The following is a 25,270-nucleotide window of genomic DNA, read 5'->3' as shown; positions in this document are numbered from 1 at the left end:
TGGTTCCATGCTGTGGAACACTCTTCCAGCAGAGATGTGGCAGGCACCCTCACTTTTGATTTTCAGGTGTCTCTTGAACAGGTGTCTTATTTTTAATATATTGTTGACAGGCTTTTGCAGCTTTTAAAACATTCAAATCAAACCTTGTTTAAAGTTCACCATTTTCTTAAGTGGTCGGTGAATTTTACGAGTGTTCTGTACTGCTTCTTAATGTATATGTTTTCTAAAAATACTGTAATGCCCATATATTGCTCTACTCCACCCTGATATTTTACGAGAGAGCATGGTTTTATAAATAAATGTGCACATCGGAATGCGCTAAGCGAGCCCTTCTGTTAGGAGGGGGCTTGCTCATTCAGCTGAGCAGGCCCTGAAGTCCTCCTCCTGGTACTGGCAGCACCAGCAGCCTCGCATCTCCTCCGCCTAGTTGCATCCTGGCCCCTCCTCTCCGGCTGCTCGCCGCACCCAGAGACATTTCAGCACCGGGGACAGCGGCAGCATCTCCGCCTCCGCCCCGCCCCTCTCTCATCCGCCGGAGCCACCCAGCCCTGGGTGCGTGCGGGGCGGGGGGAGGAGAAGAAGGATCCGAGGAGCCTCGCGAGAGCTGCGGCCGCTGCAGCAGGAGGCGCCGGTGGGCGCTGCGGGTCAGGATCCGGGGGAGACGTTCGGCGGGGCCCGAGGACCAAGACAGCGAAGCGGTGAGTCCTAAAAGCGGGGGATGGAGAAGGGCGGAGGTCTCGCCCGTTGGACGCCCGGGCAAAGAGGCCTCCTCCTCCCAGTCTGCTGCCTTCCCCGCGCTATGTTAGCGTGGCGCCTTCGGGGACGTAGGGACGGGGTTGTGCTTATCTTTCCCCGGGGCCGAGCAATGTGGCCTTCAGTGCGATTTCCTTGAGAGGATACGTGCAATGGAGCCTTTCCCCGGCGCGTCTCTTCCCCTCATTCCCCGCACTTCACCCTTGCAAAAAAGAAGAGGGGGGGGGCGTCGATCAGGGGAGCTGCTTCTTGGCTCCCTTTTCTCTCCGAACCTTTGCAAGATGCATGCACTGGACCCCGCTCCCTCCCCCAACAGGAGCGCCGTGCAAAAAGGAAAAAGGGATCATTGGAGGCAAAATACTGTGTAGGTTCCATCCGCAAGCTGTTGACATTCATGGTGCTGGTGGAGAACGCGGATTCCTGCATTTTGAGGCCTTCCGGTAGATGTGTGTCTGTGGTTAGTGTGTAAACTGTTCTGCTCTATACAGTATGGGTTATATTTATGTAAAACGCTAAGTTCCTTCTCTTCCTACCCCTCCTTCAATGAGTGCATGAGTGTGCAAAGATATTCCAACAGAGACAAAATGTGTTTGCAGAGTGACCTCAGCTATGGTATTGTAGAACCAAGGGCTTTGCTTTACTCCATCCAATCAGCATCTTCCCTAAGGCAGTTGTCCTCTTCCACAGTTAACCCTGCACATTCCAAATTTTGTGGGTTACATCTCCACTATGCTATAACCAATTGACTGCCAGTTAACGCCACTGAAATAAGCAAGATTTACTTTCAATAGGCACTGTCAGAGTGTTTAAGGGCAGGTTTGTGTTGCGGAGGAGTTATATACATGTAAGAAGGCCTTAGTAAGTGTGTGTGTGTGTGTGTGTGTGATCTAATGATTTTGATTGAACAATAGGAGGAACTTCTTGATGGTAAGAGCAGTTGAACAATGAAAGCAATGACCTGGGCAGGTGTGTTCTCCATGGCTGGAGGTATTCAAGCAGAGGCAGAACAGTAATCTGTTGGAGATGCTTCAGCTCTGGATTTTTTAATTGAGCAGGAAGTTGTATAATATCACCTATATTCTGTATTATCCAGGGTCACAGCTCAGTGGTAGAGCTTCAGCTTTGCATGCAGAAATTCCCAGGTTCAGCCCCTGGCATCTCCAGGTAGGTCAAGGAGACATACCTACCTGAAACCTTGGAGAACCTCTGCCAGTCTCATAGGCAATATGGAGCTGGGTAGACCAATGGTTGACTCAGGGCTTACCCAGACTCCCTTTTGTGCCGTGTTTCTAGGCACAGGTCCAGACTTTGAAGCTCTGTGTCCAAGTGGTATTTTTTTGTCCTGGCGTGTTCCTTGGGAAAATTCACATTTTGGCACTGCAAACAGCAGTCAAATTATCTGTGGATTGCCATTTGATCTGATTCAGTGGTAAAATGTGAGGTTCCTTGGGGAAAGTGTTAGGACAAAAAACACACGAACCTGGTCGGATACAGAGCTTTAATTTAAAGCATGGACCTGTTCCTGAAAAGCACAGTGCTAAAGGAAGTCAGGATGAGCCCTCAGTATAAACCAGCATCCTACACCATACCTTTAAAGTACATTTAAAGCACATCTCCTGTCCTCAGGAATCCTGGGGATTGTAGTTTATTCCTCACTGTGCTACAATTCCTAGTACTCTTAACAAACTACAGTTCTCAGGATTCTTTGTGATGTATGTGCTTTGGATGTGCTTTAAAGGTATGGTGTGTACACAGCCTGTGTTGACTTTCTCTTATGCATCATTTCTCGCTTGGAATCTTGGCTGCAAATGCATCCAAAGCCAGGGACTTGATACATAATCTCGTCACCTTTATAATGTGGCTGCTCAAGTAACGAGGTTAATTTCTTTCAAGCTGATTCTTCAGTTTTGCTAACAGAGGTCTAGGATGTATGGCTAACCTAAACATATTGTTGTTCAGGCAAGCCTATCCAGATGCTTAGAAATGCTTAGAAATGCTTATGTGAATTTTCATCTGTTTTAGTATTTTAACTTTCTGTCTGTTTATAGTATTATATTCCCCCCTTGACTTTCTTGTTTTTATCTTTTTGTAAGCCACTTTGAGACTTGTTTGGTTTCAAGCGGCGTACAAAATTTATGAAATAAATAAATATAAATAATGATATAACTGTCTAACAGTGTTATTTAGTACAGAGCAGGGGACTTGAACATGGCAGTTAGTACAGGTCAACAAACCTAGGTAGCTGCCTTGTGTTGAATCAAGCATTGGCACTTCTAACACAAGGCTTACCCACACTTTTATCTCCTCCATTCTTTCTAGGCATGGTCTATATGCTTATAGCTCCCATTTCCAAGCAACATTTGGAGGGCACCAGGTTGGGGAAGGTTAGTGTAGGATGATGCTTTCTTTGGGAAAGTCATTCATATATACCCCTTGACACAAAAGTATAAACAATTGATTCCTGGTGATTCAAAAATTGACTTGAGAATCAATGTGCTTGTGTATATGTAGAAACAAAACAAAAACGGTATTATTTTATAACTAGATTTCATCTTACAGAAGTATGGGCATTTATTTGCATTAGAAAGAGAGAGAGAGTAAAAAGCAGAGAGCAGCCCTCAAAGAGAGAAACAACCACAAACTCCTTAGGGTAGATGTTCAGGCTCCATTCATCTGCAAATGGCATACTGTATAATGTTTTGCATGAAGATGAGGCTTCTATTATTTATAAGGTCAAAAGTGTTGGGTCCAACCAATGCTGAAATACCTGCTTAGGTTGGACTGAAGTCCTAAAATATGCACAAGCTCTTCAGTCCAATCCTTTGCATGTTTACTTGTCCTCCTGAGATGAACAGCAGTTGAGTGTGCATCAATCAGTTTGAAACCCAGCCTAGGGGTATTGCATTTGGAGATTAGGTAGCCGCAGAGTCTGTCTTTCTCAGCTGGAAAATGAAATGCCTTTTCTTATTATTACTCTGACACAAGGCTACCTGGTGTTCCTTCACATTCCTCAAAATAGGGTCTACTCCCAGTGGTGCAGCTGGCATTTTAGACCCTAGACTTAATGGACTTATGAGGTGTGGGTGGCTGTTAAGTGGCAATGTGTATTACAGTACTTCACTTATTTCAAAATATGGTAAACCAGTTCTGCTGCATTTGCACCCCGCTCGCTTATTCTGTTGAACAGGCCCTGGACGTGTGTCTGCCCCAAAGTCCTTCCTTGGTGGCACCACTGAACTCGGTGTGTGTGTGTGTGGGGGGGGGGGCATCTCAGGTGAAGCACCATAGCTTCTTCATAGAGCATTTAGATGACCTGAGGTTCAATCCCTGGCATCTCCAGATAGGGCCATGAAAGACTCATGTCTGAAACCCTGGAGAGCCACCGTCTGTCACAGTACTGAGCTAGGTGGATCAATGGACTGAATGTTCAATGCAGCTTCCTATGTTCCCAATCCAGAGGCTGCTGTCACCTGTAATATGAGAACAGCAGAATTTGTGGGCATTTGCAGATTATTGTCTTACACTTTTGAGTGGTGGTGAATATATATGGAGGTTTCTATGCTGTAGCTATTGAAGAGGTGCAGAAATCACAAGCCAAATGATTAAGATGGCAGAACATGTTTCCAGTTAGGCAAGTTGAGGCTTTCCGGCTTAAAGAGAAAGGATACTAAGTGGAATATGACCATGATTTACAAAGTTATGAGGTGGTGTGGGGAAAGAGGAGAGAGAAAACTTAACTCTAATTCCATCACTTCCATAATACAGGGGAGGGCTAAATGAATGAGTGGAAATTGCAGGGAAGCCAACTTTTGCTAAATTCCATGAGAAACTTCCTTAGGAAAGGGATGTAGCCACCTGCCTTGCATGCAGGAGGTCCCAGGTTCAATCAATGCCCAGCATCTCTAAGTCAGGCTGGGAAAGATTCCCTACCTGAAACCCTAGAGAGCCACTGCCAGTGTAGACAAAACTGAGCTAGATGGATCAATTGGTCTGACTCAGTATAAAGCAGCTTCTTATGGTCAGAGCTGATTTTCAGAGTTGGAGGCAGAGGGGCAGGAGACAGTTTTGTTGTCAAGAACCAGGTACCCCCTTCTTTGGTGGGATTAGATGCACCCACTCAGAACAGACATGTGCACACTCAGCAGTCTCGTATGACAAAAGAGTCCCCTGAGTGAGTTTCCCCCATCTTTTCTTTAATAACTTGACACAAGGGATGTGTCAACTCTTGGGACATCTGTGTAGGTTTCTGTTCAGTTATGAACCACTTGCCTTGCTTGTGCATCTTGGAACCTTGACTTCTGGACCCCCTGCTTCCTGCTGAGCCTTTACCACTATTAGCCTGAGAAGTTATCTCTTCCTCACTTACAAGTAAGAGTCACTGCCAACATGTTTTGGGACAGGATCCTGACACTGATTTGTTATAGGCCAGCTTTCCTATGCAGCCTGTATGACTGTCTCTGAATCATTCACATATTATGATTCTGAAAATGCCCTTTTGCATAAGACTTGGTATTTATTCCAGCCTTTCCCAACCTGGTATCCTCTAGGGTATATGTTGTTGGATTCCTGCGCCCATCCGTTGCAGCAAGCAGGGCTAATGATCACAAGAGATGGGTTCTAATAGTGATACGGGGAAGAAAATTTCACAGTGCTTTATTTTTCCTTGGGAAATATCCCATGTCCTAAGTCTATTAGTAACAGTGAATGGATTCTAAGTGAAAACACCTCATTAGGCAAACTTGGCAGTTTCAAAGTGTTCAGCTTTGTTTACTAAATGTCGTTTGAATAAACATGCTAGATTAGATCATTCCTTTGGGCAGCAGTGAGGAACCTCCAACCTATTGGCTTAATTAGGCCCAGCAAAGGTCACAGTTGGGCCCCCAGGCCATTTCCGCCCAACCACACTCACCTGGCCCACACCTTGAGAGCCAGTGTGGTGTAGTGGTTAAGAGCGGTAGACTCATAATCTGGGGGACCGGGTTCACGTCTCCGCTCCTCCACATGCAGCTGCTGGGTGACCTTGGGCTAGTCACACTTCTCTGAAGTCTCTCAGCCCCACTCGCCTCACAGAGTGTTTGTTATGGGGGAGGAAGGGAAAGGAGAATGTTAGCGGCTTTGAGACTCCTTAGGGTAGTGATAAAGCGGGATATAAAATCCAAACTCTTCGTCTTCTTCTTACATATGTGATGCCAGGTGTGGGGCAGGTAAATATTTAGCTGCAAATAATAAAAAATAATAATAATTTTTTATTTATACCCCACCCTCCCCAACCAAAGCCAGGCTCAGAGCGACTAACACCAAATATAAAACAACTGGTTAAAATACAACTCAACAACAAAACTAAATACATCAAAATTAAATTAAAAATTAAAAAAATTAAAAATGAGCAATTGGGAACTTAAACTTGCCTCCTGATCATGTCTTGTTTTGAATTGATTTAACACTTGTATTCCATTTCTTGGTGAGTGGCACTCCTGACAGTACTGATCTGTGAGACCTGCTGGGATTGGCTGCACAAGGGAGTTTCTTACTGGGAACTCTCTAGCACAGCTGATGGGAGTTGCTCTTGGTGCTGCTCAGCACATGAACATTTTTACGACTGCAAGTTTGTGGAGGAAAAACATCAATTTGCAGGAGCGTTTTGATACAAACCATCCCGTTAAACTGACATTAAAAGGGCACACCATAACTGCTAATCAGCTGCTTGGGGGTTATAGCAAGCCTCACTGAATGCGTTCTCTCAACCCAAACCAGCTGATTAGCATATTTTCAAAGGGGGCCAATCAGTGGGTTAGTGAGCCCCTCTAAAGTTGTCACCTAATAAGATGATTGGAGGTGAATGACAGGAGTACAGCCCAATCCATCTGCTAAAGCTGGCTTGTGGATCTGCCCCACTGGTCAGATTCATTTCCCCACCCCTGCACAGAATAATTTCCTGCAAACTGAAAATTCCCCTATGCAACTTTGACATTTTTCAGAAAAGCCGCATCACTTGGGTTCTAGTCCAAAACATTGGGCTGGTATCAGGTTGGGACAGCCTCCCTTGTTGCATTTATGGAACACTCTCCCAAGAAAAGGGACCCAGGTGGCGCTGTGGTTAAACCACAGAGCCTAGGGCTTGCTGATCAGAAGGTCGGCGGTTCGAATCCCTGTCACGGGGTGAGCTCCCGTTGCTTGGTCCCAGCTCCTGCCAACCTAGCAGTTCGAAAGCACGTCAAAATGCAAGTAGATAAATAGGAACCGCTACAGCGGGAAGGTAAATGGCATTTCCATGTGCTGCTCTGGCTTGCCAGAAGCGGCTTTGTCATGCTGGCCACATGACCTGGAAGCTATACGCCGGCTCCCTCGGCCAATAATGCGAGATGAGCGCGCAACCCCAGAGTCGGTCACGACTGGACCTAATGGTCAGGGGTCCCTTTACCTTTACCTCCCAAGAAAGCTTCCCTGGCACTGAATTTAACATCATTTGGGCACCAAGAGAATACCTTATTTGTTCTAGCTTTTTTTTAAAAAAAGGCCACTTAATGCTAATTATGTTTTTGTTTTGGCTTATTGTTTTGTGCTACCTTTAATATGGTTCCCATTAGTTTTTAAGTGTCAATTGCAAAGCAGGGTGTGACATTAAAACATTTAAGTAAATAAATGAAATGGAAAACTTAGTTCTCGGAAAGATCTGTAGTTGATCTTTCATGCTAATCAATGTAATATATAAGGTCAAATCTGAGAACCAGTTCTGAAAACATTTAGTATGGGATAAGCACCATATAAGTAAATAGATTTAGGATTTGCGTATTTTGGTTCTCTCATCCCCCTCTCCTCCACCAGTATCTTCCTTTCTTCTGGTGTATATTTTGGAAAGTTGCTGTTTGCCCCTCTTGATGTGTATTCACCAAACTTGGAATGATGGTTCCTGAGATCAAGGGGCAAGTTTTTTGGTGTATGTTTGGATACTATTGAATGCTGTTTTGAATCAAGATAGTGGATCGAACCTTTCAAAACGCCATTGATTTGTGCAGGGCCGGCTCTACGTAGAGTCCCGGTGGCGCGGGGTGCCAGGGCGCCGGGCCGGTAGGCAGGGCGCTGCACGGTAAAGCTGCGCGGAAGCCATGCTGCGCCCTGCGAGGGCGGGGGCGCCGGAGCGATCTCCGCCCCTCAGCGCCAGGGCACGCGACCTGCTCGAGACTGCCCTGGATTTATATACTTCTTAAGTTATTGTTAACTGTCATGTGGCCTACTGGACGGATCCTCTTTAGAGGAGGACCTGGCACTCCCCAAAGCACATGTTACAGAGGAGGAAGCTGGGCCATTGGGCAGTAAGACAGAGCAGGGCAATCTGGGACCTTTAGGGGTTACAGCACTTCCTTTTTTCCTCAAGACACAGAGGGCCCCTACACAGAATTGGAGGTGGGGGCTGAGCTGTCACCATGTCCATCAACTGATTAGCCATGAAGCTGTTTGGGGTAACCTTCGGCCAGTCTTTAAGCCTAGCTTACCTCACAGGGTTGTTGTGAGAATACAGATAGAAGGAGAAAGTGCTGTGTAACCTCCTTGAGCTCCTTGGAAGAAAGACGAGGTATCAGTGGAATCAAATGAAACAATAGGATTGCAAAGAGTATTCAAACCATGGTTTGCAGTCCTGGTTTGTGCAAACCTGGTGCAGAAGACTCTAAGCTTAGCATAGGTGTGTCTATGCACCATACATTTAAAGCACATACAATAGTTCCAACAAAGAATCCTGGGAACTGTAGTTTGTTCAGGAAGCGCTAGGCATTGTGGCTCTGTGCGGGTAAACTACAGTTCTCAGTATTCTCTGGAGGAAGCCACATGCTTTAAGTATATGGTGTGTATGCAGCTATAGTGTCACCTGCTCTAAGTTCTTGGGAATTGACCAAACCAATACCTAATCAATGCAAGAAAACAGGGATATAATCCCCTATGAGGAATAATGCATTCTGCTGTATTTTCATTTGGATGTCATAAGGCAGAAGCTTGGATTTTTTTTTTAATACCTCCTTCAGAAAACATGAGCCAAAGTCGGGAATGTAGTGCCACTACAGTCAAGCTGGCTGTCCTTGTAGATCTATTCTGGCACTTCCTGTCCAGGTCTGCATCTGTGGATTAGAGAGTAGTGTGGGTCAGTGTAGGTCACTCATAGGTTACTCAGGAAGAGCCAGAGGCTAAGTATGCCTGTCCTACATTGTAGAACCTTTTTTAACTTCTCAGGCTAAAGCCGGTTTGTTTAGCAACACAGGCTTCTGCTGGACGCTGGCTATGGATGCCTCTTACAGCTTTGCCTGTCAGTTGCTAGTCAGTTCTTGTGCATTTCCAATTTATCTACTTAGGAAAGGGATTCTAATTGACTGGGATAGAATAGGAAGATGAGCACAATTATTATTATACCGTTAAATGTATATTCCCCCTGCCTGTTTCTCCCAAAGGAGCCCAGGGCAGCAAATACATCGGGTTTAAAATAGCTAAGAAGGCCTTACTCTTTATATCATGGTTTGCAAATAAATGTGGCCTTCCAGGCTTCTATATCTGGTTCCCTGGGAATTCTCTCCATGCCATACCCCTTAATTGCCCTCCTTTGCCTCCCAAGTGTTTTTGCATGGTTGGAATATGTCCTTGGAATAATGCCTCTTGTTTGTCTGGAGACTAGAGAGGAGTGTGTGTACGAACTATAAACTTTGCATTCATTTCTCTACCCACTTTTATCTCTGGGCCTGTCCACCACTGGCTTGCGCCTCTTAAGAAGCTTGCCCAGAAGGTAACGTGGCCCTCCGCTGGAAAAAAGTTCCCCACTCCTGATTTACATTGATCTTAAATTTACTGAGGTGGTGGTGCTTTTGTTTCGAGTGGTGCCAAGGCACTGCAAATGTTCCCTTGGATTTTGAGCCAGCAAAGGAAGCAAATTGCACGATTAGGCCTGGTCTATCAGAAGTGGAAAGGCTTGCATGTCAATGACATGTTTATCCCTATTCTCTTCCTTTAATATCATATCTGTTGTCATTGAAGTCTTGGGAGCACATACCAGTCATAAAGCTAGCCCAGTACTTCATTGTTTCTCTCAAGCAAGCAGGAAGTGCCTGGCTTCAACCAGATACAAATAAGTCCAGTGTCATCTGGTGGTAAAACTATATAATGATGCTATCCACATAACTGTTCCCTGATTTCTTTCAGCTTTATTGGTGGTGTGACAAGTTCTTCTGTCTATCTGTGGAATAAAGACTGGGCGACATCATGGGAGGTAAGATGACAGTAAGATTTCCGTGTAAACAAAGCTTTCATAGTGTGAGGAATTGATGCTCTGAGCAAGGCCTGGTTCTATCAACACTTTTTATCCTGAGATAGTAGTTTGTATATTCCCATGTTCAAGCCTGAACTGGGAGGCTAAAGTGAGTCAAGACTTGATGACAAGATCAGTATTCCTGAGATGCCTATGTTTGACACAGCGACAACATTTGATGGACAGAGCTCCCAGGTTCATAGAAATTCACAGTGTTGATCTGTCAATGGTCTGTCAATGGCCAAAGATAGACAGCAACAAGTGGGACCAGTCTAGAGATGCCTGTCTGTTGCTTCACAGAGATCTCCAATCACAACTTCTTGTACCCATCAAAGGTATCTGGACTCTGAAAAGAATAAGTAGTGGAGATTATTGGCCCCATATGAATGCAAACCATCCTGGTATTCCACTAGGATCTTCCAATTCTGCTAAATAACCAATGAAGCCTGACCAAATGGTGCAAAATTTGGCTTCTTTGATTTGTCCTCCAAATAATCTTACTTAAGAGATAATCCTCTCTGAAACTGTCAGTACTGATAACTTTTCATACTAAGCCTCTATAGAGAGACCCTTCAGATATTTTCAGTATCTGAAATGGTCTTGCAGCCATTAAAAAGCCAACTTTTGCTTTGACTATATTTGTTCTGGTTGCCCCAAATACTTAGCAGTGTCTGGTAGGGCGCTGGTAACAAGTTTTGTGCTCTTATTTGGTTAATTTCAAGAAACACAGATTTTTTGCAGTCTTGAATGTTGCTGTTCAAGCCAGCCAGCTTCTTGGTCATGCCTTCTTTCAGGATATTCAATTTCCTTCTTCCTCTGCCCCACCACAACAGTCAGCCAACATTCCATTCCCACAGAGCATGCTTGTGGGACTCTTCCTCCAATTCCCCCCCCTGTACAGTAGATTTTTGTGTGTGTTTGTATTTCCACACACCTTGGGGTTCCACTGAGTCTGCTGATGCCTCTCTCTTGTGTATAGATGGTGCTGTTCTGACTGCGCAAGAGTCCACACTCAGAGAAGGAGATTGCCATGAGTATATGCCAGGGGTAGCCAATGTGGTCGCTTCTCATTGTTGTTGACTCCCCATCATCCCTGGCCATTGACCATGTTGGCTGGGACTGATGGGAGCTGGAGGCCAAGAACGTATGGGGGATGCTACTTTGGCTGTCACTGATATGTAGTGTGGTCTATGGCAGAAGCCACCCCCAATTCCTCAGTGATGTAGAGTTATAGCAAGGGGCTGCTTGCAAAAGGGCTTTCAAATAGCCCTATGTTGAACCTTGCTTCAGGAGCAGGAAGCAGTTTCCATTGAAAATACTGTTAAAATGGACAAGAAAGGCCTATCCATATTAACAAGTGTTTCAATGGAAATCACTTCCTCCTCCTTCCTCCATTCGTGGGCAGTGGAAGCATGCCTTGCTCCAGCAAAGGAACCACCAGGAGTTCATTTTCAGCTCCCAACTCTTCATTTGAAGCCATATGAATACCAGCCCCACGCCTAACATCACCTATAATGTCAGGTGTGTGTGTGGGGGGGGGAAGAGGCCAAATTGGTACCCCTGGCAGGTGTACCAATGGTGTAACCTGTGATCCAGAGGTTCCCCACCCTTGATGTAGATGGAAATCAGCCCAATTATACACTCTGGATTTTGATTGCATAAGAAGGCTTCCAGACTTCTTAATGGTACTCATCATTGGAATGCTAGTGGTCCCTTTTCTGTATGTCAGTCTCCCTTCCCCCTTGACCTGAAAGTCACCCAAATGAGCCTTTTATATTATTGTGGCTGTTATCAGTCCCACGAACCCCAGAGCACCAAGAGAGGGAGAAACAGTTCCTTTCGCTGTACATAGTTCTATAGACCTCTGTCATTTCTATGCCCTCCCTACCCTCTAATCAATATGTTATGCCGTTGATCATAAATTTATTTTCTTGGAAGTTAAGCCGAGTCTGCCATTAGGCAGAAGGGGACTGTTGACTCAGACCTGAGATATCATTGTCATTCATTTAATTTATTATTGGATTTTTACTGCTGGGAGGTGATGGCATGAAGCAGTGCCATTTAGATTTTATATCTGAAGTGCTGAATTGTCTTGGGCAGGCCCTTCTTAGGAATAAATCCTATTTCCACAAGTTCACCTCCAGGCAAATGTTCTCAGGATTGCATATTGAATTGCTCCTGTTCACCTCAAGCAAATTGTCACAAATAAGATGCACAGCTCATTGTCTGGTGATTCTGAATAATTAATTTAGTCTTCTCTCTGCTCCCCCACATCATCTTCTGTGTTATCTTTGACATAGGACAGGTGCATAGGAGGTTGCTAACTATCTGTATGTATGTATAGTGTGCATTGGGGATGGGGGACAGACAAAAAGAGAAGTATTTAAAATATTAATGGAACTGTCCTTGAGAGCAGAATGGGGAGTTCTTTTTAAAAATGCCATCATTTCTGGACCACATTTCAGACTACATTTGAACTCACATTCTCGTGGACAAAGTAAGTTTGGAGGATTTGCAATATGGCTAGTTGAAAGTTGCAATGCTGTAATGATCAAGAGCATTAGCTGTACACCAGGAAGTCCCCCAGTCTGAACATATGGAGTCACTGAGTGACTCAAGGCAAGCTGTTCTATCTTTGCTTTTTGCTTATAACAGGGTTTGGGAACTTGGCACTTTATATATTGTTGGACTCCCAACACCCATGGAAAGCCCTAGAATCCCCATCCCTTGCCTATAGTATTGTCACAGTAGGGTTGTTACGAGGGTGGCAGAGATATTTGCTGGGTTCAGACATAATGGCAATACCATGGTTTGTTTTTGCTAAGCCATTGTTTATTTAATATGGTTAGGGCAAGCCATGGTTTTGTGCCTAGATTTTGTATACAGTACAATCATTGTGTACCAAAGTGTTGAACCATTTGGAAAAGACGCTGCTTAAATACTGAGTGACTGTATTACTTGTGGGGAGGGAAATGGAAAAGAAACAACTTCCCTTCTGTTTTTCTTGCAGAAAGAGTGAACAATTTCCCTCCTCTCCCTCATTTCATCCCATTGAAACCGTGCTTTTACCAGGATTTTGATGAGGAAATCCCACCCCTACACCGAACCACAGTCAAACGTCTTTACTACCTCTGGATGTGTAAGTTGTGGAGGTTGGAGGGTTAAAAGCGCAATCCAGCATTCCAGTGTGTGTAAGTGGGGAAGCATGGACCAGAAGCAGTAAGGGACCCACTCTTTCATTTCCCTTTCCACAAATCTGAATTTAAAATTTTAATTTATTTTCAATATTGATAGAATTTTTTTGGCCAGAGAGGGAGAATTAGGCTCACAATGCGGAATGTGGGGCTCCTGGCCGATATGAGCTGCCAATCTCAGTCTTGGGGGACCTCCAACAGATATACCCTGAAAGACCCTGGATATCAAAGGCATCAGGTGGTCCTAAAGGCATCCTGGAGTCAAATTGTTAAAGGTTTTGTAAATTAAGACAAGAACTTGACCTTGGCCTGGTAACATATGGGCAGTCTGGAAGATTTTAAGCACGAGTGATGTGGTGTCAATAGTCTGTCTGCCATTTTGTTTTTTAATTGCTATTTAAGAAAAGGGCCACAATGGCTGAAGAAAAGGGACATCAGACATTAAAAACTTCCCTAAACAGGGCTGCCTTCAGATGTCTTCTAAAAGTCAGATAGTTGTTTATTTCCTTGACATCTGATAGGAGGGCGTTCCACAGGGTGGGGGCCGCTACCGAGAAGGCCCTCTGCCTGGTTCCCTGTAACTTCCCTTCTCGCAGTGAGGGAACTGCCAGAAGGCCCTCAGAGCTGGACCTCAGTGTCTGGGCTGAACGATGGGGGTGGAGACGCTCCTTCAGGTATACTGGGTCGAGGCAACAACTTTTGTGTCTGGATTTACACCTTTTGAAATATGGCAATCCTAGGTTATTATTTGTAGACATATATGTGGAACCAAGTCCAGAGGTAGAGTCTTAATTCTCCAGATCTGGACGAAAGGTTTTGGCCAGCGTGGAACAGTTTTCCAGTCCCAGCCTTCATCTGTGTTCCTGGTTTTTGTTTCCATTAAGGGCCAACTCAGTTGTCAGCATAGTCTCAAAATATTTAATAAAAACAATTTAAAACAACAACAACAGTGTAGGCCGTTGTTGACTGTCAAGAGCAGGCATCCCCAAACTTCGGCCCTCCAGATGTTTTGGACTACAATTCCCATCTTCCCCAACCACTGGTCCTGTTAGCTAGGGATCATGGGAGTTGTAGGCCAAAGCATCTGGAGGGCCGCAGTTTGGGGATGCCTGGTCAAGAGGGTAGATTTATTTGGTTCCTTTTGTTGTTGTTCTACTCCCTTGTCTCTCTTCCTTGCCTTTCCTAAAGGGAATGTGATAAGCCTGACTAGGGGCACTTCCAGACAATGTGTGTTTATAGAGCATTCACACTGATTTGTTTGTAGGGAGGCTAGATTCCCGTCATTTTGGAGAAGTGGGTTTGTTGGGCAAGGCCTCTAACTCAGCTTTAATTGTGTAACCCAAATTTGCCAGCATGTGATTCAATCATACCTTAAAATAACTATGGTCTGGAAACACCTTTGGAAAATCGTGGAGGTGGCACTTATTATTCTTCGTTGAAGCTCTGAACTCGTTTATCATTCCCACTCTCAGCTTGTCCAGCTCTTGCTGTGTGATCTGCTACTTTTGCTCCTCTCTCTGTGTGTCTCTTTCGATAAATGTGTTTGCAGTGAATAGCATCACCTTGGCAGTGAATCTGATTGGTTGCCTTGCGTGGATGATCGGAGGTGGTGGAGCAGTTAACTTTGGACTGGCAATTCTCTGGCTCATTCTCTTTACGCCTTGCTCCTATGTCTGCTGGTTTAGACCCATTTACAAAGCCTTCAAGTAAGTGATAGGCACAGCTTCTCTCTCTCTCTCGCTCTCATTCTCCAGCCCCACCCCAGTGTGCTCCTCTGTTCTTTTGGCTAGGTCCTACTGCACAGATGGGGAATCCATGGCTTCCACTTGCTGTTGGACTCCCAACTCCCATCAGCCCCAGCTAGCCTGACCAACGGTGTGGGATGATGGGCATTATAGTCTGGCAACATCTGGAAGGCCACAGGTTTCCCACCCCTTTGCTACTGCGTTCAGTAGCCTCTCCATATCCACCCATTTCTTAGTTGCTGTTTTATTCTCCTGTGCACAGATGTTCTAACCCGTGGTGCTCTCCAGCTCCTAACACGCATTTCTGCTTCTGTAGTTCTCACCTGCGAATCACATCACCCTTCCTTCTCTTATCCATCCTTGCTCCCGCCCATGACTTTAAGCCATGTGTCTGGTCACTATCACCATAAGGAAAGGCAGTGTGGCAGTATGTCCTCTCCGTTTCCAAGCAGTCCTAGTCATCTTCATTGTGTGTTCCATGTTCTTAGGCATGCAGAAATGCACTGCAAATTAATGGTCATCTTTGGTCATCCTTTCTGTGTTCACCCATCAATAAATAGCTGCTTTCCCTTTTGCTGTTTTTTTCCCTGGAGGCTGCTTACATCCTAGCTGGATCCTAGCTGGGTCATCTTGTTTGGTGACAGGTCTCTTTTCAAAGTACGGGAGAGCACTCTCTCTTTCCTTTTGAGTCTTGACTGTTGGTGAGAGACTTGCCTAGTGGTTGGACTGGTTGTCAGTAACAGCAATGGAGAAGGCAACAATGATGGGCTCTTTTCTTTTGTAGGACAGACAGCTCCTTCAGCTTCATGGCTTTCTTCTTCACCTTCATGGCTCAGCTGGTGATCAGCATCATCCAGGCAGTCGGGATCCCCGGCTGGGGAGTCTGGTAAGCTGGGCAAGAGCAGCCACCACCTTAAAATAAATATTTAGGCAATTAACTGTATGGCCTAGATCAGGGATAGGGAACTGCCCTGTGATCTTGTTAGCTGGAGATGCCAGGGATTGAACCTGGGACCTTCTGCATGCAAAGCAGGCTCTCTGCCGCTGCACTATGACCTTTCTCCAGGTTATGGCTCAAAGGAGTGGTTCTGAGTGGTGGCAGTAGCAGCCCCATAGTTTCCTCACAATGTTTCCTCCCATTCTCATTGTTTCTCTGCAGTGGCTGGATTGCAGCAATATCTTTCTTTGGGACAAACGTGGGGTCAGCTGTCGTAATGCTCATCCCCACCATCATGTTCACAGCCATGTCTGTCTTCTCCTTCATTGCCCTCAGCATGGTAAGATGTGGGAAAGGTTTTGCATGGGGGGGTGCTACATAGATATATCTCACACACTATGGCTGAGAATGCCCAGGAGACTCCTGGTGGCTGATCCTTCTGTTTCCAAGGGCCAGAGTTGATATGACTGCGTTCACACAAGTGATGTGCAGTGTGCATGGATATTGATTGGTATATATCAGTCACTAAGAAGCTGCTTCTTACATTTTTTTTCCTGTGTGCACCTCACACCTATATATTTAATATGTGTCTCAGAAGTATATGTCCATGTACTTGGAGATTCTTGGGCAGCCACCAGCAAAAGCTTGGGGTCACCCAGTGCTGGAAGATTCAGGACAGATAAAAGAAAGAACTTCTTCATATGGTGCACAGTTAAACTATGGATGATCACCAACTTGATCATGGAAGGATTTTTTAAATTTTGTTTTGACTATGTCAGACCCACACGGCTACCTACCTGTAACTTGAATCAAAAGAGTATTATATAGTTTCATGGAGAATAAAGGCTTATCAATGGGTACTCAGAATACTAGTTACTTGGATTCAGAAGTGGGGAGAGTGCTGTTCCACTCAGGTCCTGCTTGCAGGCTTCCCATGGGCATCAGTGAAAGCAGGATGCTGAACTATATGGGCCCTTGGCCTGATCCAGCAGACCTCTTCTGATGTTAGATGGCTACATGATTTCCCCAAGAAACAAGTGAGCTTGGCTCCTTTGTTTGTCCTTCCAAGGCTAAACTGAAAAAGGTGATGAATGACCCTGTTTTACTTTCCCCCATTCCAGGTCCATAAATTTTACCGGGGAAGCGGTGGGAGTATCAGCAAAGCGCAAGAGGAGTGGACGACGGGAGCCTGGAAGAACGCCCACGTGCAGCAGGCAGCTCAGAACGTGGCGGTTGGTGCCGCCCAGGGAGCCATGATGCCACATGAGACGCAGTATTCGGCCACTCCTAACTATAACTACCCCAATGACATGTGAGGTGTGACCTTCCCCACCCAACTAGAACTTCCCGAGTGAGATGTGAACCTGATGGGGTTGTGACTTGAAGTGGGCAGGAAGAACTGGAGGAGAGTGTGTGTGTTTCTCTGTGTATGTAAATTCCACTGTATAGGAGGGTTGGCGCAGGGCTGGCTGTATAATAGCCACCTTGATGGGATGGAGGCATGTCAAAATTGTTATTCTTCCTCCACCCTTTGGCTTTGTTCTAGGATAATTGTCCTTGGAGATCATTTGTTCTCTCTCTCCCCCTCCCCCCAATCTGAAGAAGCTGTTGCGTTGACATGCAGGACTATTGTGTCGTGCTGTAGTGACTGTACATGTGTGTGCTGGTCTCCCTCCCCCTTTTGTGAAACAATGTACAGTGGTGGTTTTTAAATTTTACTGTGGTTTTAGATGATATTATAGCTGCATCAGCCGGTGTGAGCGTGGAGAGCCCAAACATTCAAGAGCTACTAAAGGGACACTCTGGGGGTTTCATGGATAACCCAGTTCACAACAGCTGCCTGTTGTAAGAACTTTGTCAGGTTCAGTCTGTCCCAGCTGTTTGCAACTTATACTGTATAGAACAGGGGTAGGGAGCCTGCGACCCTTTGGGTGTTATGGTCTCCAACTCCCATCAGCCCTGGCCAGCATGGTCAGAGGTGATGGGCGTAGTAATCTAACACCTGGGGGGGGGCTGCGTGTTTCTGACGTAGGGCATTGCTGGCTTATTAGCATTTAAACCCTGCTCTTTTTCACACACTCTCTCCACTCTCAAAACCAGAGCTCAACCCTTTCATTCCACACTGATCCACCAGAGGTTACTGCTTACCTTAACGTGTGGTATTATAAACAAGTCCATTTACTCTTCCGATGTATAGATAGGAAGGCAGTGCTTGTGCGTGGCTTAAAAAACAAAGTTGTGAGCAGTGCTGTAAGAGCTGCCCTGTTTGAACTGGAGCAGACCTCTGTGTTCGGTGTGAAATTTACCACATTCCAAATATGCCCCCAACCCCAGAAGCCCCATACCTAGAATCATGGAGAGGATCTTGTTCCCTTCTGGACAAGCTTTCGAGGGCCGTGTGCTGGTGGTGTGCAGGGCCAGAGGCAAAACCAGGTGGAGCTTATGAACGCATGTATTACCTTTGTACAGCAGGCTTGTTTCTCTGCCTTCCATCTAGACAAGCAAGGGGCATTATTAGAGTTCAAGACACATGCCAGCCAGGCAAAAGCATGGTGTGTGTGTGTGTGTGTGTGTGTGTGTGTGTGTGTGTAAGTAACAGGGTCAAGTGAGGGGGTGTTGCCTGGGGGAAGGGCCAAAAGGCCTGAGGTTCCCCACCCATGTTGTATGGGCCATATAGTTCAAGCCCCTGCTTGATGCCAGAAACCCAGGTGTAGAGCATCACCAACTGGTGGCTGTTCACCTTGTGCTTGAAGACCTGTGGTCAGCGAGAGCCTCCCCCCAACCAGGCAATTAGTTCCATGACCTCATGATTTTTCATTCCCAGTTCACCTATAAAGGCCTGCTTTGCAGAAGAGAATATGGCCCACAATAGGCTATAGAGCCTCAAATGACATTGGAGCTGGGCTGGGGGAATGGTGACCTGCCAGATGTTGCTAGACTCCAACTCATCATCATTTACATTGGCCATGCTGTCTGGGACTGATGGGAGTCCCAACACCATCCGAAGCGCCATGGGTTTGCTTTGCTCTGATTTAGGGGGGCTGCCTTGATCATAGTCCATGTAGCTGCCGTGCAGTTTGGTGGTCACTTGGTCAAGTGGCCTTGGCCTTGCCTGGCACTCCTGTTGCCAGAATAGTGACCACTGTAGCTGCTGGCTGGATCCCCACAGGAGGAAGTAGGCTGCATTGTACCTGTCTGCATGCTCTCTTTTCCCTTTTCCTGGGGAAGGACTGTAGATCAGTGGTAAAGCACACACTTTGTGTGCAGAAGGTCCCCGGTTCAATCCCCAGCATCTCCCAATAGGGCTGGAAATGTCTATTGCCTGAAATCTTGGCGAGTTGCTGCCCGTCGGTGTGTTGTTGTTGTTGTTGTTAAAATTTGTATACCGCACTTCATCTGTAGATTTTACGTCAGTTCACAGTACTGTAGACAGTAAATGGGCGAACAGTCTGACTCCATATAGTATATGGCAGCTTCCTATGGCTCCTTGGCATCTTCTCCTGAGAGAAGGAAGGAGTAAGCTGATTCCTGATGATGATGATGATTATTACTATCACTTATTATTGTTTCTCAGGATGCGGGTGGCGCTGTGGGTTAAACCACAGAGCCTAGGGCTTGCTGATCAGAAGGTCGGCGGTTCGAATCCCCGTGACGGGGTGAGCTCCCGTTGCTCGGTCCCAGCTTCTGCCAACCTAGCAGTTCGAAAGCACATCAAAGTGCAAGTAGGTAAATAGGTACCGTTACAGCGGGAAGGTAAACGGCGTTTCCGTGTGCTGCTCTGGTTTGCCAGAAGTGGATTTGTCATACTGGCCACATGACCTGGAAGCTGTACGCCGGCTCCCTTGGCCAATAAAGCGAGATGAGCGCTGCAACCCCAGAGTCGGTCAAGACTGGACCTAATGGTCAGGGGTCCTTTACCTATTATTGTTCCTACATGCAAAGAAGGAAAAAACCAGGCTTTGTAGTGAAAGGTTGAAGGAGCTGGGAATATTTAGCCTGGAAAATAGGAGACTGAGAGGAGATATGATAGCGATCTTCAAATATCTGAAGAGCTATCGCGTAGAAGATGGAGTAAGCTTGTTTTCTTCTGCTCTGGTGGTTAAGACATAAACCATTGGATTCAAGTTACAAGAAAGGAAATACTGACTAAACATCAAGAAAAAATTTCTGACAGTAAGAGCTGTGTGACAGGTCTTCCTCAGGAGGTTGTGGACTCTCCTTCCTTGGAGGTTTTTAAGCAGAGGTGGGTGGCCATCAGTCATGGGTGCTTTAGCAGTGATTCCTACATTGCAGGGGGTTGAACTAGAGGGCCCTTGGGGTCCTTTCAAACTCTACAATTTTATGAACAACGTTCCAAATTCCATTGGCTCACTGATACACGGCAATTCTCAACTAAATATAAATAATGGAGTTTTTCTCTCTCTTTGGCTGAAACATTGTAGAACAATTCCTAATGTTTCTGAATTGTCTGGTGGTGTCGGAAGGCCCAGCATCCAGTAATTGTATTTTTATTGATTTGTATCAGTGTTTCCACAGAGCCACAAGGCTGCTTTATGGATTTTGTTTTTTTTAAAAAAACATGCAGGCACAGAAGGTGCTTCTGTATAGGAATTAATGTGAAGCTTGCCTATAACAGGCTGTTTTGTGTGAAGAGCCACCACACACGGACAAGCGCTTTTCGGAACATGGAAGCCTCTACTGCATCCCAAGCCGACCTTCACTTCAACCTCCAATGCTTTTTCTTGATCTGAGTATGGATCTTGTATTTTATCTTGGATTTTAACCCACCCTGAGATCTATGGAGGAAGGGCAGCATATAAATTTAATTAATAAAAATAAAACAACAAATAATACGGCAACTCATTCTGGTTTCCTTGGCCAACACACCCTCTTCCCCATCATATCCAACATCAGAACATAGGAAGCTGGTTCATACAAAGTCAGGCCATCAGTTCATCTGGCTCAGTATAGCCCACACTGACTGGCAGCCACTCTCCAAGGTATCAGCTAGGAGTCTCTCCCAGCCCTACCGGGAGACGCTGGGGGTTCAACCTGAGATCTTCTGCATGCAAAGCAGGCGTTCTGCCACTGAGTCATGGTCCTTTCCATGGTGAAATACAGTCCTACACCTGAACAGGAACAGGTAGGAGGCAGAGGGTCATGTGTGCAGGCCCTGCTCCCAATGCCCCCCATAGACCCCCCCCATCCCCTCGGTTCCCAATCTTTGCATGTTGAGCTGGAAAGGTCTGGCGGTCGACTTCTACTTGCATTTGCTTCCTCCAGGTCTTCCCAGGTCAATGCAGGAAGGGTGTGGGGACTGAGTGGATAAGGGTGGAGTTGTCGGGATGTGGGGTCACCATATTCACCCCCTTGCTCATTGTGGGTTGATACCCATGGTGCTTGAACAGGGCTATTGTTTGTTTGTTTTATTGGATTGTGTGCTTTGAATAAGAGAACGTGATATTCCCTGGTGTTCAAGTGGCTGTGAAGTGTGTTTATGCCTTCCTCTGCCCCTGTGTCTTACCTTTCTGTATTCTCTGTCGCTAGATCATTACTGTTTGGCCTCACAAGTGTGTGTGTGTGCATTCAGGGTTCATTAAAGATTGGCAGTTCCACTGAATCAGAGACACTTAAAAGAGTCTTGTCTGCCTTTAGAACTTAACGTAGACTTCTGGCAAGAGTAGATTATTTTCACCTTCATTTGGGTGGGTCCTGCAGAACCGAGTTATTGTATGGGCAGCCATTCTCTTTGGCTACCTGCAGCCACTTCTTCCTCTGTTGTGTTAGATCTAATAAAAGTGGGTTAATCCCGTAGGATTAGAGTACACCATAGAAGAGTGCTTTCAAAACTCGATTAGATTGGCACTGTGCTTTTCCTCCCTTCTTGAAGCTTTTTACCTCTTTTCTCCCCTCACCCCCACCACCTGCAATTTCCTCCTCCTACTTCACAAGAGCATATTTCCTGCTCCTGTGTTGTTTCTGTGAAATGGGTTAATTTATGTGTTGGTGGACCGGGGGGGGGGGGAGCAGCAAGGGTTTTTAAACTGTGCTATTTTTAAGTATCCCTGTAGAAATCCACCCACCTTTTCAGTGCATGTCACCCAAATGTATGGAATTCTGCCTGTTTCTCTCATTAAAAACTGCTAAGGCCTGCCTGTTCTCAAAGATGGGAAGCCAGCTTTGTCATTCTGAGCAGATGGAATCAGTTGGAACAGCTTGGCCTCTGTTCATCTCGCTCATCAGTCAGAGGAGTCAGACTTGAGAAATTCAGGGAGCTCTGCTTTCAAATGCAGCAACAAGATAATCTGGAAGGGGGTAACTTGCTTCCCACTGAGTGTGCCTGGCAGTGCCCTGTAATGATCCTTGCAGCTCTGGGAATAGAGAAGTTGGTCGAGTCTGTGAAGGGAATGGGGGGACAATGTGGTTTGAAGATGATCTGTAGCTCTTGATCCCCAAGAGGAAAAACGCTCTTCAGGTATACATGGTGAGCAATTCTCTCTGCAGTGGTGAATTTGTGTTAGGGAAGCATTACTTCAGCTTGCACATAAGGGCTCATAAGCTCAAATCTTGAATGGTAGAATCATAAGGGGCCTCAAAATCAACTAGTTCAACCTTCTGCCATTATTATCATCATCGTGGATAGCTGGTAGAGCATGAGACTCTTACTCTCAGGGTCATGGGTTTGAGCCCCACGTTGGGCAAAAGATTCCTGCATTGCAGGGGGTTGGATTAGAAGACCCTCATGGCCCCTTCCAACTCTACGATTCTGAGATTCTATTATTTTACATGACTCTCGGTTCCTCAGTGGAGCGCAAGGTGGCATACGCAGTTCCCCCCTCTCCATTTTAATCCTCACAACAACCCTGTGAGGCAGGATAGGTTGAGAGATTGTGACTGGCACGAGGTCACTCAGTGAACGTCATGGCTGAATGGGGAATTTGAACCCTGGTCTCCCAGCCCCCAGCCCAATACTCTAACCAGTACAGTATTTGAATATGGCTATCACATCACCTCTTAACTGTCTCTATTCCAGCTAGAGATGCCCAACTCCTTCGAACTTTCCTTGAAGGACTTGGTCTCCAGGCCTCTAGTCATCTTTCTTCCCCACTTCTGGACATGCTCTGTTTGCCTAGAACTTAACCCAGTACTTTAGGTAAATGTTTCTCCTTTTTTTTAAAAAAGGGGAGGGGATCCCTGTACCTGGAAAGCAAGCAGTGAGAAGGCTACTAGAATTTATCTCCCTGGTGTGCTAGTTTTCTTCATGTAGGGATGCTGTTGTTTTTGAATGGAGGGGCTTTCCATCATGTGAAATCCCATCCGCAGTTGGAAGTAATGCAGTCCCATCCCAGGTTGACCAGCTTGGTGATAACAGGACCCAAATGATATCAAGCTAGAGGGTGTGTGTGTGTGTGTGTGTGTGTGTGTGAGAGAGAGAGAGAGAGAGAGAGAGAGATAGCATCTAGCCTCCCTTGTTCACAGGTTTTGTTGTAAGCCAAAACAACAGGTTCGTTTTTACTACAGATAAATATTGTGCCCGAACTGCATCTCAGGGATTCTAGGGTAGAGAATTTGTTCTTTCTCTGTGGCTCTCCCCAATGGAGACCATGCAAGTGGGGAATGACTGTGGGCTCTGTGCCAGCCACCTTGCGGTTTGCAGGGATTGGAGGTGCTGAAAGAATGCCTCCTTGAGATAGATTGGAGAAGAGGAGCTTGGAGCTGAATCAGAAAGGATACCCCTAGTGTCAGAGACAATGTAACTGAATACCAGTTGCCAGGGAACAAGTGTGAGAGAGTTGTATTCATGTCTTGCTAGTGGGGTTTTCATATGCATCTGGCTTTGTTGCTGTGAGAGCAGGATGCTGGACTTGATGGGCCTTTGGTCTCATCCAGCAGGGGTCTTCTGCTTGCGGTGTCCCATCACCTGCAATTATATATTGTTCCATCATTTGCTGTCATCTCCCAGCACCTATGGTAAGCCATAGATGGCTTCTCCTGCATTCACAAACCTCATGTACCAAACTTCAATGTTACTAGCACCAGCTTCTGTTCATCTGTCCTGACCTTTCGCTTCCCATTGCTTTTTCCTCCTTAGTTGGGTTCTGGCTTCTTGTCCCTCAAGGCCATCTTGCAGCTGCATTTCCAGCGTCCACTGTGTGCTGAAATGGTAGCACCAATAGGCCTTGAATTTTAGCCTGGAAGTAGTGGGTATGGCTTATGGGCTGCCACTTGAGACAGTAACATCTTAGAAGGGTTTTCATTTGCTGGATGCTGATGGCTGGACTGAGTTACTCATGGGAAAAAAATTCAATCTGATAGGGAACAATTGTGGGCTGAATGCATTTGTAATAATTTATTTTTCAAAAGGGGAATATAATGGCTTCTAATCATTGTGCATTGAATTCTTGTGAGTTTCCCTTGCTTAGGCAGGGCAGAGGTTTCTCCTCCGCTGAGCTCCTGTTGAAGAAGAGAGAGACTCACTGGTGATCCTGTTCTGCATTTCTTTTCAGAGACTCCTCAAATAGCTGTGGTGCCATAAGTAATCATCTCAATGTATCTAATTCACAACAGAGTTTTTAAACAAATGTTATATAGAGAACAAATGGGAAAAGCAAGGGATGGGGTTTTTAAATATGGGGACCACTTGTGATTATTCAGTCATTCCATGTCTGTCCCTGATGAAATGGTGTCAACCTGGAGACTAATTAATAAAACAAATTATATCAAAAGTTGTGCTTTTGGTTTGGTTTTGTATTGTGCTGGTGATGGTGATGCTTCACCACAATTTTTTTTTAAAAAAAATGTGTGCAATGTTGGAGAAGAATTCCTCGGAAAGAAAATGACAAGAGAAAAGAGGAGTCAGATGCAGAGATGGTGAAGAGGAATACAAAAAAGGGTGAGAAGTTGATATGAGAGAGAGGGAGAGACTGCCAGATAGCTGTGACAGACAGGCAAGAAAGTGGGTGGATAAAGATTCTTGCATGGGTTGCTAATTAGGTGAGTAAGTGGCAACTGTATGGTTGCGGGGCTGGGGGAGGAGGTTTTTTATAGTGTGCAGTTGGAAAGCTGACAATGTGCAGTTTGAAAAATGGGGGAATTAGACACATTAGGTTTATGTGTTTATTAAGCACTTAAAAACAGACAACATCAGGAGCAGCATGTACACAAATTACATAAGGGTAGTATGCCCTCAGTATCCATTCTTAAAACAAAATACTCAGGCCATATTGAAACACCTTAATTTAGACCATCTTCATTTTCAAACAGGTAATCCTTTGCATCTTTGTAAATACCTTTAAAATGCTCCATGCCTTTTAGTTACTTAACTAACACAGTTTCATAAACTAATAATCACTGA

The 25,270-nt window shown here is 45.6% G+C and overlaps 1 protein-coding gene across 3 annotated transcripts; it reads left to right on the top strand.

Moving 5' to 3' along the window:
* Positions 1-538: 538 nt before the first annotated feature.
* Positions 539-24,641, top strand: SCAMP5 (secretory carrier membrane protein 5). 3 transcript variants are annotated; one of them, XM_088657448.1, is made up of 8 exons: positions 539-698; positions 1,847-1,917; positions 9,934-10,000; positions 13,050-13,178; positions 14,783-14,939; positions 15,763-15,864; positions 16,138-16,255; positions 17,037-24,641. In XM_088657448.1, exons 3-8 carry the CDS (start codon positions 9,994-9,996, stop codon positions 17,229-17,231), a joined length of 708 nt encoding a protein of 235 aa, XP_088513574.1. In that variant the 5' UTR covers positions 539-698; positions 1,847-1,917; positions 9,934-9,993; the 3' UTR covers positions 17,232-24,641. The 3 variants fall into 3 exon arrangements, with proteins under 3 accessions (XP_088513574.1, XP_034987184.1, XP_088513576.1); XM_088657450.1 differs by lacking the exon at positions 539-698 and adding an exon at positions 1,136-1,210; XM_035131293.3 differs by lacking the exon at positions 1,847-1,917 and having other exon boundaries at positions 540-698.
* The last annotated feature ends 629 nt before the right edge of the window (positions 24,642-25,270 follow it).

Source organism: Zootoca vivipara, chromosome 13 (genome assembly GCF_965207765.1).
Source record: "Zootoca vivipara chromosome 13, rZooViv2.hap1.1, whole genome shotgun sequence".
Taxonomy (NCBI): Eukaryota; Metazoa; Chordata; class Lepidosauria; order Squamata; family Lacertidae; genus Zootoca; species Zootoca vivipara.
The sequence above is the reverse complement of the archived record's forward strand: the minus strand, read 5'-3'. Positions and strand labels throughout refer to the sequence as shown.